Source organism: Toxorhynchites rutilus, chromosome 1, assembly GCF_029784135.1.
Source record: "Toxorhynchites rutilus septentrionalis strain SRP chromosome 1, ASM2978413v1, whole genome shotgun sequence".
NCBI lineage: Eukaryota > Metazoa > Arthropoda > Insecta > Diptera > Culicidae > Toxorhynchites > Toxorhynchites rutilus.
In genome coordinates this window covers 108,395,721-108,408,676 of record NC_073744.1, presented here as the reverse complement: position 1 = coordinate 108,408,676, position 12,956 = coordinate 108,395,721, and the positions used below count along the sequence as shown (strand labels likewise).

Here is a 12,956-nt window from a genome sequence, read left to right as displayed (position 1 = left end):
CTCAATAGATCGCAAAGGTTTTTGCATCAATTGATAGGAAATATATCTACGCATCTATCATAACGAATAACATTTCATTTTTCTTGAGATAAATAATTGAATAATTGTGAAATATCAAGCATTGTCAAAATGCACTATGTGCCCATTTTTGATTGGTCCATTTTGTGCTCCTCAAATCGTACCGTCCAAAACGGGCAACCAGAACAGCAGCGAAATAGAATGAAGCACGGTTGGAAAGGAAAAAGAAAAAAATGATCGAAACATTGGTCGCAGTCTCACACATGCGTAATTCTCGAGCCAGCCAGTCAGCTTAAAAATCCCCGCTCCGCTGCCGTAACGATCATTCTCATTCAAACCGTACACCACATCGGTTCGCATCACAACACATCGACAAACCAACCCAAGCAGCCATGTCTGGACATGGTAAAGGAGGAAAAGTGAAGGGAAAGGCAAAATCCCGCTCGAACCGTGTTGATCTGGAGTTCCCCGCAAGGGTAGCTAGGCCGAGCGCGTTAGTACCAGTGCACCAGTCCACCTAGCCGGCGTTATATAGTTTCGGCCGCCGAAGTGATCGAGTTGGCTGGTAGAGCTGCTCGCGACGATAAGAAAAACCGCATTCAGAACAGAACACATCAAGACAACAACAGGCAGTTGCAGCGAGTGGCAAACGCAATCGCAAAACGGCATCAGGTAGCAGAAGAAAAAAGTTTGTTCTTTATACAAACTGCTTTGGTGGCAAATCCAGAACAAGGCGGCATCGAGGGCGTTCGATATGGTTTTTTTCAAAACCACGAGTACTAAGTTTTCTAAATTGGAACCATTCCATAAAGCAAGGCGCTTTTCAGGGCCATTAAACCTTCCAAAAAAGAGTTTAGGAGATACAGCACAATGCTTTCTAAAACATTATCCAAAATAATAATAAAACACAAATTGATTTTTTCATAATTTGTTTACCAGGATCTGATGAGTATGTGAATTTGGCAGTTGTTCTGAGCTTATTGATAGTTGGGGACTTTCCTGATTATTCAATTTTCACCAATTCTTAAATTGTTTCCAGATTGAAAGTACAGTAATTTACAATTAGTTCGACATTTAGCTAATTGGACGGACATGTAATGCGACTTATTTAGTTGGACATTTTTGTAAACATAGAGATCCAAATTATGACCCCAAATTGAAAGTCGACACTGTACCACTGTCATCGTAAATATTCAATTACAGGTTGAAATCGCCTCCAATGCGACACTGAGTGGCGCTTCGGCACGTCGCATTGAATGTAATTTACTGTAAAATATGTCACAAGCTGGATGGGAAGAAATTTTCCAACTGTGAAAGCTGTGGCGAGTGGCAAATGCAATCGCTAAACAGAAAGGTTTAGCCGAACAAGATGGGGATATCGAGTGATAACAAAACAATAAACTCTTTAGATTGAAGATAATTTTGTGACCCTGAAAAGGACCCTTTTTAGCCTGCATGTGAATCCAACGAGCGAACAAATCGTAATGAATGTATTTTTTTGCCATCGCTCCCTTTTAACGCTCATTCGTTCGTCTCGTTGGACTCGCCCCTCTGGCTGAGTCTGCCGATTTGTCTCTATCCTGTGAGTGTGTACCGCTAGAGTATAAAACACGCGGACCCCAAAAAAATATCTTATTTTCTTTCAAACCGTAAACCCCTTGAGGTTGTACGGCATCGGCATCGTGGACGTAACAAAGAAGGACAAGTTAAGGGAAAGGCAAAGTCTCACTCGAACCGTGCAGGTCTCCAGTTCCCTGTTGGTCGCATTCACTGATTGCTCCGCAAGGGTAACTAGGCCGAACGGATTGGTGCCGGAGCACCAGTATACCTAACAGCGATTATAGAGTTTCGGCCGTCGGAGTGCTCGAGTTGGCTTGCAAAGCTGCTCACGACAATCAGAAAACCCGCATCAAGAACAGAGCAACTTCGGTTCGGCGCTCATCAAGGCAACAATTAGTTTCAGTGAGTGGCAAAGTGTTTCTCCGGCACGTCGCATTAAATGTAATTTACTGAACCACTTGTCCCAAGCTGGATGGGAAGAAATTTTCCAACTGTGAAAGCTGTGGCGAGTGGCAAACGCAATAGCTAAGCAGGAAGGTATAACCAAACAAGATGGGAAATCGAGTGATAACAAAAACACAACACCAAAGGTTCTTTTCAGAACCATCAACATATTCATAAAGAGTAAACAGTAAACTAATCCATTTTTCAGGTAGATAGGTAGGTATTCACGTATTCAAAATAAAACAATATATTTAAAATATATATTTAACAAAGGCTGTCCCCTTTGTATTGTCCTACGTCACTCCGGTTATGTCCTCGACATTACCCACCCGTCTTTTTTGAATGCCCAGATTTTAGAAAGATAGTAAGAAAATGAATGGTTTGTTTCTTTTTATTTTCGTCGACGATCATCGATTATAGCATAATGATCTTCTCGGAAGAATGAGAATTTATGAATTAAGCATCATTATGTCCGACAATATAATGATAAAAAACACTTTCGTTCAAATCGTTTTATTCGTTCTATTTTATCGATCACAGTTGATTATTTTTATAGATCGTTAAAACATATAAAAGCTCTTACAATACATTATTCATTTTTTATTCAACAACTAAAATATAAGAAAAACCGGCAGAAAAACCGTATAAATTATTTCTAGTGAATATTTACTAGCCGGGTCACCTAGTTTTTATTATATTAGAGAATATCAGGAATATAAAATGATGCTCAGAAATATTTGATCGAATAGAAAACTAAAATATTTTTATCTCCACCTAGACAGCATTAAGCACTACAATTGATTATCATTTATTGCAGCAGAACAGCTAAATTGTTTCTCAAAAAGTTCATTCAATAATAATCAAGATAGTTTCAACTTGCTTTATAAAAATGTGTTTCGTTTACAAACTTACTATACTGGTATAAATTAAAGTCAAATATCATCCTACCAAGCTGAACTGATGCATTGTTATGAATGTCTTCTATATGAACATAAAGATCAATTGTTTCGGATGACGTTTTAATTATGTTGTTTAAAAAATGTTCAATAGTTTACAGATAACTTCTTGCAAAAAATCATCTGATATCACATGATAGAGTATCGAGCATTTAGCTAGCATTGCATCAACTCAACAAAAAGGGATACGTCAAATGGCAGTGTTATCTAAATTATCAAATACACTAGATTAACCAACGTATATTTCGTGGAAACCTTCAACATTGTTCTAAACATTTCAAAGATACTTTTATTGTGGGTTTGACTAGTGATTTAGACTAGTGATATATTCGTGTGAAGAAATATGATGAGATTTACAGAAATCGCACCAACCGTTTACACTAGCGCGAACTTATATAATGAATACATTCATATTTTTGGTGAATTTATTCACCTGAAGTAGAACTGCATCCAACTTCAGTGATTTCTCACCAGTGAGAAATTCACCAGCGTTTACATATGCATGAATTTATTCTATTCATCGTATACATTTATACCTCGGAGAAATGTATCGTATATATTCTCACCCGTTTACATCTATTTTCGGGTGAATAAATCCGTCTATAGCTATAGATCTCCCTAATGTAAACCCGCCATAAGAAAAAGTCGAATCGAACAGATAGAGTAAAAACAAAACTGTCGCCAAGAAGAAATCAAATTGAAAAGAATAATTTTCTGAAGATTTCTATTCACATACTGTCGTTCAACCACATGTATGGGTGTTGTGATAGCTAACATTAGGTTGAAACCACATTAATTACGATTAACTAAACAAAATTAATGTGCATAGGTTTTACAATTCAATATGGTATTCGAGCGGATAAATTATAAAAAAAACTCACCGTTTTTGAAAGAAAAATAATTAACCTTTGTTTGGATCATATTATGCTTGTCTAGTTTCTAAGTTACGTTACGGCAATTGACTTTCTAGGCTTCTTTCACCCGAGCCTTCCGCTGCCTCTTTGGTTTCTCATTATTTGAGAGACTTTTCATCGCACCTGACTGGGCACTAATTGGCGCAGACAATTTCTGGTACAGATTGAAGAATACATTATCCGAGTTAGGTGTTTGCTTTCGAGCATTAGTGAAATCTAGTATCAGCTTTTCGATATAGCGTTCATGACGCAGAAATTTACCATCGACGAAATTCGCGCCACACATGTCTTCGATCATGTTGTACATCCATGATATTACTAGATCCCGCATTGGTACCGCGAAGCACAGGAAAATCTCGGTAAATTCTAGCAGTGCTTGGTGGAATAGTTCTACACATTTTTCGTGAATAAACTGGAAGCCAACACTGGTATGGTAGCTTATTTGCGAGTAGATATCTGGTGCAATCGAGATAATTTTCCTGCGCATTTCGACTTCTGCACTTTTGTGTATGGCATAAGTCATCAGTGAATTGATCAGTTTAATAACGCACTCTTTATTAACCAAATCGGTGAACTCGAGTGGCACTGGAATTGGTCTCCGTTCTGGCCTAAAAGCAGTTGAAGCAGCAACTGTAGTTATTGGAGTAGGAGGAGCGACAGTATTCGAAAGCCCTTGTTCGCGATCGTGTACAGCTGAGCAGGAGTCAACATTTAAACGCTGTGAGTCAACCCACTGCTTTGTATATTCAAAGCTATCAATATTCTCTTGTTTGTACTTTGCTTTGCTCTCATCAAATGGTATGGTTTCAGAAGAGTCCTCGGATTTGATAGACTTTATGTCACATAAGTCAATAACATCAAAGGTATTTTCCATGTTCAAGATATCTGCAAAATAACATCGTTATTAAAATTCGTGCGACGAACACCGGATACAATTTATAAATGCGTTAATGAAAAACGAAGATCAACTATTCCACAACGGAAAAAACATTCTTGAATGAGGACAGTTACCTGGCAACACGCGTAATGTATATTTGAACTGTTCAATCGAATCCCTTCTATTTCTTCAATGTTATATTTAACTGACCATAACTTTTATTGTTGATTGTTATTGCAGCTTAATCTGAATATATATTTATATATATATATATAGATGTACAAATAAATGTTTCTTAAGCGATAGCCATCGATCACAAACTTAAATCAAATGGTTCACACAAAAATACCGCTGAACTAACCATGGAACTTGAAAAAAAATCTAGATGATGTTATGTAAATTCGATGCGAATGCTGTGAAAAAGACAAGTGTCGTGACGTGAATATTTTCTAGGATTATCTGCCTTTTGAAAAACTTTTATGCTCAACAAAACAAATTTGATGTTTCAGTTACTTTAGCCGAATGTGGCTTACGCATCTGTTTTTTGTATACGTTCATTTCAATGTATTTATCGTATTTCAAGACGGGTCTATGGTACTAGGTGAGGCCGTTTCGTCACTAAGTTGGTTAGGGGAGCGGTATAAAAAAATTGTACGGAAGAAAGCAGAAGGGGAATGATTTGCTTGAAGCGTGAAAGAGACAGACTGATCACGAGTGAGCTTGGGCACAAGCGTATTGTGTTTTGTTTACAAACAAAACACAGTAGACTTCCAAGATGGCTGCAGAGCGGTTTTAGCATATTGGTCCACCTTTGGATATACTTCTAGGCGCCTTGATCGTATTTATTCCATTTATTCATGGTGACAGCTGTACAGTGTTGAAGCCAGCCGGGTGACGTCTTTAGAGAACCCCCATTGAACTGACAGGAGCCAACATATCGGGTATCCCACTGACATTTTCCCCTTGTTTTCATATGAATTGGGTATCCCACTGACAGTTCTGCTTGAGATTTTGCTAACGATCCTAGCATCAATCATAGCACCCGGCTGGTTGAAGCAGGAGATATTGAATTTCACTCGTTGGGCTATCTTTAGTTGGGCTATCTTTAGTTGGGCTTCGATTTAGTTGGGCTCCCGTTCGTTGGGCTATAGCCCAACTAAATCGAAGACAAACGTCAATTCTGACAACGTAAAATTTTTTTCGAGGGGCTCGTGGATGGTGTTTTTAGGTTTAAAATAAATTTTAAATGAATCATTGAAATAAATAAAATCGAATATTATTCAACAAAAACAATATTTATTTTAAACGTTTCAAACAAAATTAAACAAACCATATAAATTCATTTTCAACAAAATGGTAGAGTTCTTCAACATGCTCGTTCTAGCCATTCAACTTCAGTGATTTTCGAACGTAGCGCGTTCAAACGGCATACTTCTGCAACATCATGCTTCATATAGCGAACTAGGCAATCAATTGACTTGATTGCATCGCCAAAATCAGGATCTCCGGTACTAGTAATGGAAGTATCAAACGAATTACTTCCATCTTCTGTGTCTACCAACCATTCTTCTTGCATTTCAGGTTGATCTTTCTTGAGAACTGATGACAAAATCTCGTCATCAGAGAACACTTCACTGGTTACCCAATCTGGATTATGATCAGCATCATACACCTGATCTTTGATCCACAGATCAATATCTTGCTCAGATGTTTTTGTTCCTGCCAAACTGTCAATCCTGGACACAAGCGCTTTGAAGTCATCATCGGCCGCTTTCGAGTCTACATTAACAGCATCCTCCGGCAAACCATCGATCAATTTCTTCCACGAATTACGTATAGTTTTGTCAGATATCTCCTCCCAAGAGGTTGCCAACCACGAAATACACTGTTGAAGATTAATCTTCTTCAATCGTTCTTCGAAACTAAAGAGGAAAGTACATAAATAAAACCTCAATTAGAATTTGAATTTAAATTTTGAAAAAGCACAGACGAAAAACTATCGTGCGCATAGTTTTGTGTTTATATTTGGAATTAATTACAAAAATTTAATGTTTAATATTTGGAAATTTACCTTAAGTGTTCGTTTTCCAGAATTAATGCGAGCATCAGTTTTCTTTTATACTTTCGCTTGATTGCATTGATGACCGCTTGGCTGGCATTCCATCGGCTGGCATTCAGCAGTTACATTTGGTGGGAGGTAGATCACTTGAATCAGTCCATCGTCACTCTGTAGAGATTCGTCAACGTCATAATAACTGGTGCAATTATCAAGAACCAGCAATGCCTTTGGCTCCAATCCTCTCTCGGCCGAAAATTTTCGAACAGCGGGGACAAACTCTTCGTGGAACCATTGACGGAACAACAGCCTGGTCATCCAAGCCTTTTTGGAATGATTATATGAAACGGGAAGTTCTTCGATGTTGATTCCTCGTGGTTTTGTAGCAGTGCAAATGAAATACAACGGAAGCTTTAGGGAACCATCTATGTTGGAGCAAGGCATAAACGTATACCTTGTTTTGCTTCCGTCCGCTTGCCACGGTTTCATCACAGGTAACGACAGAGCGTGTGGCTAGGAGCTTGATGAACAAGGCAGATTCATCTGCATTAAAGACTTGGGATAGTGATAGCTGCATTTCCTGAATCTTCTTCTGTAGAACCTTCTTGAAATTTAGGTATGCTTCAACGTTTACCGATGCCTTTTCTCCTGTTACGGCTTTCACGCGCAATCCAAACCGCTGCTTAAAACGATGCATCCAGCCATCCGAAGTAGAAAAACCATGCACCGCATAGAGCCCCCGGTCCTGGAACATCTTAAACAGCAGCTCCGCCTTTGCTTTAAGAATATCCACTGTCAACAAAATGTTGGACTGCCGCTGCTGTAAAATCCAGATGTAAAGAGCTTCTTCCAGCAAAGGGAACGTCTGCTCTTTCAATGTTTTTCGATTATTTACACCATATTCCTTGAACTTGTCCACTGCCTCACGAATTGCTTTTTTCTTTTGGATTATTCTCGTGACCGTAGAAGATCCTACGCCGTACTTCTTCCCAAGAAAGTTATGCGTACCACCTTCTGCTTCAAAATCATCAATTATGCGAACCTTCTCCACCAGCGTCAGGAAATTGCTCCTCCGTTTCCAGTTAACGTTCGTACTGGATCCTTGCAAACCATCCATTTTGAGCCTGGCGATCGAAATGAACGTATATTAAATCTACGCTAATTTTAATATCAAACTTCATTAAGAACATACCAATTAATCCAACCTAGAACGAAACTCAACCACGAATGAAATAAACGTCAGTGGTGTGAAAACTATTCTGCGTTTCCCATAACAACAAACAATCGGTGTGACCCTCGATCGATTTTCGACTTTGACCGTTCAGCCCAACGAGTGAAAGTCTTTCACAAATTGGGCTAAGAGCTTAGTGCAACGAGTGAAATTCGACTGTAGTAATAGCTGATTTACACCAGTAATTGGCGCCAGTTACTTGAACGTCAACGGCACGCCATATTTAGATCACCAGTTGACTGATGCTGTGCGTGTATACACATTTTCAGCAACTGAACAGCTTGGCTGTCACTTTATCCTCGATGACGAATGACAGTGGCGACACCTGGTGGCTATAACCATTTTGGGAGGCAAATTAATCTTTATCCCCAACAAACAATCGCTAGCTGCAATTAAACTAGTCAGTTGAATTATGATCGAACAATAGTAAAGAGTGCTTAATAAAACGATATGCTGAACTATACATTGCATAAAAGATTGTTCAGGCCAAAATAAAGTTTTTGTTCAACAACTCACGAAAAGAGCTGAACAAACGAAATTTTTATTCTGAAATATAGCTTTTACTCAACTATTTACATTTTGCTCATTGGAATACTTAACAAATGCTTAATAAACGTTTTACAGTTTTTTAATGTTCTGTCAAGATTTGCTGAAAATTTTGCTTCTGTTTCGCTGTTTGCCCACGGTATAAAGACGTTCATTACTCGCGCTGTTCTGCTATTTGTTTACCTCGATATGGATAAAATATATAAAAAGTATAAAAAAGTGGAGCGTATCACCGAAAATTGATAAAAACACGTAAGCAATATGAAAACACTCTAAGGCATTTATATTCCCAAACTTACTCGGGAAACAGCAATTATGGCTCAGATTCCGATTCAGTACCAGAAAATTCTTCCATTCGGCAAAATGTTGAAACACGTATGTATAATTCATTGAACACAAGCATACATTGACGAAACTTGAATACATGTTTCAAATTATAAATTTATATATCTATTCTAGACAAGAATACACCAGCAAGTATTAATGATATTTTCATTAACCTCGTCTCTGAAGTATCTAATGATGACAACAAACATAAACAACGAACAACGAACGAAACATTTTGTGAACCACCAAACGAATCGTCTAAAGATTTAAGTGACTTTCATAATCCTCAGCACAGCAGTAATTCAGATGAAGCCCTACGAATGTGGGCGCTTCGTCATAATATAACTCATCATGCTTTAAAAGATTTACTTATATTGATCAAACAACAATACCATGACGACAACCTGCCTTTGGATCCAAGAACCCTTCTTGAAACTCCACAAAGTACCGGTAAACTGTGCATACCGATAGGGGGTGGTAAATATTGGCATCACGGATTTAAAGCATGTTTGGAGAAATGGTTCAAAAATTTATCTACTGATATTATGATTAGTATCAATATTAACATTGATGGTTTACCCGTACATAAAAGCTCTAAGTTTCAACTTTGGCCAATTTTATGCAACGTTCATGAATTTCCTTACTTGCAAGCATTGCCAATAGGAATATTCTATGGGAAGAGCAAACCTACAGACGTCAACGAGTTCCTAACACCTTTCGTAGATGAAATCATTCCTTGTCTAGAAAATGGCATTGTCGTTAATGATCACACTATCAGCATAAAATTGAGATGCTTCATCTGCGATTCTCCAGCGCGAGCTTTCGTCAAAGGTGAATAAAGTAATTATCTTAAATTATGTATGGGCTATATAATCACGCTAACCCATGAAATAATGTCCTGTGTATGAAGAATGTACTGCACAACTGATATTGAACTCTTCATTTTCAGGAGTCGTGAACTTCAACGGAAAAGATGGATGCCTGAAGTGTACAATAAATGGAGAGTATTCTTATTTGTCTCGCACGGTAGTGTTTCCTTCTCTCCATTGTCCATTGCGCACTGATGCGATATTCCGTAGGAAAGGTTATGGGAAGCATCACACCACTCAGGAATCACCTTTACAAAGAATTCCAGGCCTCGATATGATCAAGGATTTCGTGGTTGCCGATCCATTGCATCTATTAGAGTTAGGAGTCATGAAACGCTTATTAACAGGATGGCAAGTGGGTAATCTAGGTTATACAGGAAAATTCAGTAGTCATCATATACAACGGTTGTCAGCTGCAATAGGAAGCATAAAATTACCGAAAGAAATCCATCGCAAAATGCGAGGTACCGATTGCCTACCTTTTTGGAAAGGCACAGAGTGGCGCACATTTCTGAACTATCTAGGGATTGTAGTGTTAAAGGATGTGTTGGATGAAACATTATATAATCATTTCTTACTTTTATTTACGGCAGTAACAATTTGTTCTACTGATATTCATGTAGCTCTTCGACCTTTGGCACAAGCTCTTTTTGAAAAATTTATTGAGGAATTCATTAGAATTTACAGTACAGTACATAACCAGCAACATTCACAATCTAGAACATATTGTTGGAGATGTGAACCAATTTGGTTCCTTATATACTATATCAGCATACCCATTCGAAAGCTACTTATTCCAAATCAAAAACCTCGTCCGGCAGGGTAACAATTGTTTAGAGCAAGTTGTAAACAGGATGCTCGAGAGGAACGCGATACACGAGAGAGGAGACAAAATGTCCGAAAACATTACTCCGAAAATAATCAGACGAGGATCTTATGTTCGCTGTGAAATTAAAAACGAATTTAGGATTAGCAATTCATTTAAAGATGCTTGGTTCTTAACGAAAAATTTAGAGATTGTAAAAATGATAGATGCTACGACTGATTGTAACGGTGGTATTACTTTGCATGGCTGTCCCGTACAGAACTACTCCAACTTTTTCGAGCTCCCCATTCGTTCATCATATTTGTATATTTTTCTAGTAAAATTATTTTTGAAATCAGGTAAAACATATAACATAAACGATATTACTTGCAAATTCGTAGCGGTTCCTTACACACAAAACACCATTGTATTACTTCCACTTCTCCATACAATTTGTGCAGGATAATATCATGAAATATATCAAAAATCACAATCTTATTACATTCATATACTTTTTCGTGAGACAGTCTGCAAACATTTTTATTACATAAAACAAGGAAAAACAGTTATATATATGTACGATAAATAAAAAAAGCGCTTCAAATAATATGTAAATTATGGAAAGAAATAAAATACCTAGGCAGTTCGTAACGTGCAGCGTTATATTCTTTATTTTCATCCTTGTCATCTTTTCTTTGATCTTAGCCTTTAGGCCGAGAAGCGATATCCTTGTCATCTTGTCATCAGTCAACTTCACTATCATCGTTGCCGTCATTTTCATCGTCACCATAATTGTTGTCATCAGTGTCTCCATCATCTTCATATTTCACGTTCCCAGATTCCTGTTCGACGTTTTCTTCTTTTGTTCTATTTGTACTAGGATAATGGCCTTCTGATAGGCTGGATTTATCAAGATCGCTTGAACCTAAAAAGTATTCAATAAATTATTATAGACACAAGTTGTAAAAGCAAATTCATCTTACTTTTAATGGACCTTTCCGCCATCCGCTTGAAACGGCGATGGATCGATGACTGACGCAAGCCTTTTGCTTGACTCCTAATGATCAATCGGTATTTTGACACTCCCATACCTGCTCAATATTCAGCACGTATCCTCCGGAAATAAGGTTGTCTTCCATTGCGCTCTGCTGCAAAAGGTTATCTTGATTGATAACTTCGAAGATTGGCTGAGGTTGTTGATATTGTTGAGAAGATCGTCGGTTCACTTCTTCTTGAAAGTCCTGCGGCGGTTTTGTAGGTTCAGATTGGAGGTGAAGCCTGTCTAATGGCTGAGAGACAGCAGCTGGAGGATTTAGTTGATTTTGTGTGGATGCATCTTGATGAAAATATGGAGAGCATGAGCCGGCTGAATTGTGAAAAAACACAGATAAAATAAGCTCTGCAACACATTTTTTTATGTAAAGAGACACATACATTTACCCATGAGGTGATTAAAATCATAACTCTTTCTGGATGCAACAGTCTTGGCGTTTTTTGCATGTTTTATCTTCGGTATGTAGTCTGATACATCTGTGGACATTCCCGATAAATCAGCGACCTCCTGTTCCGCTTCAGCGTATGTTGGAATGTACTTCCTCTTAACTATACAGGGAATTTTTGTCCAAGAAGCAGTAGGTTTCGAAGAAACATCTTTACATATAACGCTAGCATTCTTCCCAGGCCATAACAGAAACTTCCCTTCTATCCATTGATGCGGAACCACCGACAGCATCGGAGTCCCTGCCTCTAATGTTTGCACAACGTTGAAGTAATCTCCTAAAATGAATTTGATAAGATTGGGCAATACTATTGAATTTATTATAAACAGTTGCTAACCTTTGTTCATTTTTACACGTATTAACACGGACAAGAAAAACGGAGAGAACCACTTTGGTAGCAGATTGTAAACAAAAACGATTTTGACGGTTTGTGTGCAGTATTCCGAGCTAGGTAGTGCGGACTGAATCAAAACGGCTGTCAAAAAAGATCCAATTGAAATGTCAAAAGAGATCCAACGATCAGGAGTGTTATTTTTCTTATGATAATCAACACTATAAAAGAGGTATTGTTGTCAAGGGTAAAAATAAGTAAAATTATAAAATGAACGAACTACATTTTTCCGTCAATTGTTTAATTAACCATTGCATCTCTGAAAGAGCATCTCAGCCTTTCACTGAGCAACGCATTGTTAATGTCCCCTCTCTTTGTCATAACGTTTTTCCGAACGTAATAAAAACAAACAAAATCAGAGTCACGTTAATGTTTACTCCTACGATTTGGAAATATTCGATAAAAAGTGGAAGGAAGAGCTGCCAGATGATTTTTAAAAAAAGTCTGTAAAAACATGTGAATG

The 12,956-nt window shown here is 37.9% G+C and overlaps 4 protein-coding genes across 4 annotated transcripts; 1 reads left to right on the top strand and 3 right to left on the bottom strand.

Moving 5' to 3' along the window:
• Nucleotides 1-2,590: 2,590 nt before the first annotated feature.
• On the bottom strand, nt 2,591-5,409 carry LOC129763523 (uncharacterized). Its single transcript, XM_055762670.1, has 2 exons — nt 4,904-5,409; nt 2,591-4,777 (listed from the first exon to the last, which is right to left on the bottom strand). Exon 2 carries the CDS (start codon nt 4,764-4,766, stop codon nt 3,945-3,947), a length of 822 nt encoding a protein of 273 aa, XP_055618645.1. The 5' UTR covers nt 4,767-4,777; nt 4,904-5,409; the 3' UTR covers nt 2,591-3,944.
• Nucleotides 4,067-11,241, top strand: LOC129763522 (uncharacterized). The gene is made up of 4 exons (XM_055762669.1): nt 4,067-4,612; nt 8,681-8,977; nt 9,062-9,760; nt 9,879-11,241. Exons 3-4 carry the CDS (start codon nt 9,250-9,252, stop codon nt 10,622-10,624), a joined length of 1,257 nt encoding a protein of 418 aa, XP_055618644.1. The 5' UTR covers nt 4,067-4,612; nt 8,681-8,977; nt 9,062-9,249; the 3' UTR covers nt 10,625-11,241.
• Nucleotides 5,872-7,942, bottom strand: LOC129761296 (tigger transposable element-derived protein 2-like). The gene is made up of 4 exons (XM_055759013.1): nt 7,280-7,942; nt 7,106-7,236; nt 6,841-6,936; nt 5,872-6,691 (listed from the first exon to the last, which is right to left on the bottom strand). The coding sequence occupies exons 1-4, from the start codon at nt 7,940-7,942 to the stop codon at nt 6,136-6,138; spliced, it is 1,446 nt and encodes a 481-aa protein (XP_055614988.1). The 3' UTR covers nt 5,872-6,135.
• Nucleotides 10,913-12,535, bottom strand: LOC129763525 (uncharacterized). The gene is made up of 4 exons (XM_055762671.1): nt 12,440-12,535; nt 12,038-12,379; nt 11,587-11,969; nt 10,913-11,528 (listed from the first exon to the last, which is right to left on the bottom strand). Exons 1-3 carry the CDS (start codon nt 12,447-12,449, stop codon nt 11,668-11,670), a joined length of 654 nt encoding a protein of 217 aa, XP_055618646.1. The 5' UTR covers nt 12,450-12,535; the 3' UTR covers nt 10,913-11,528; nt 11,587-11,667.
• Nucleotides 12,536-12,956: the final 421 nt, after the last annotated feature.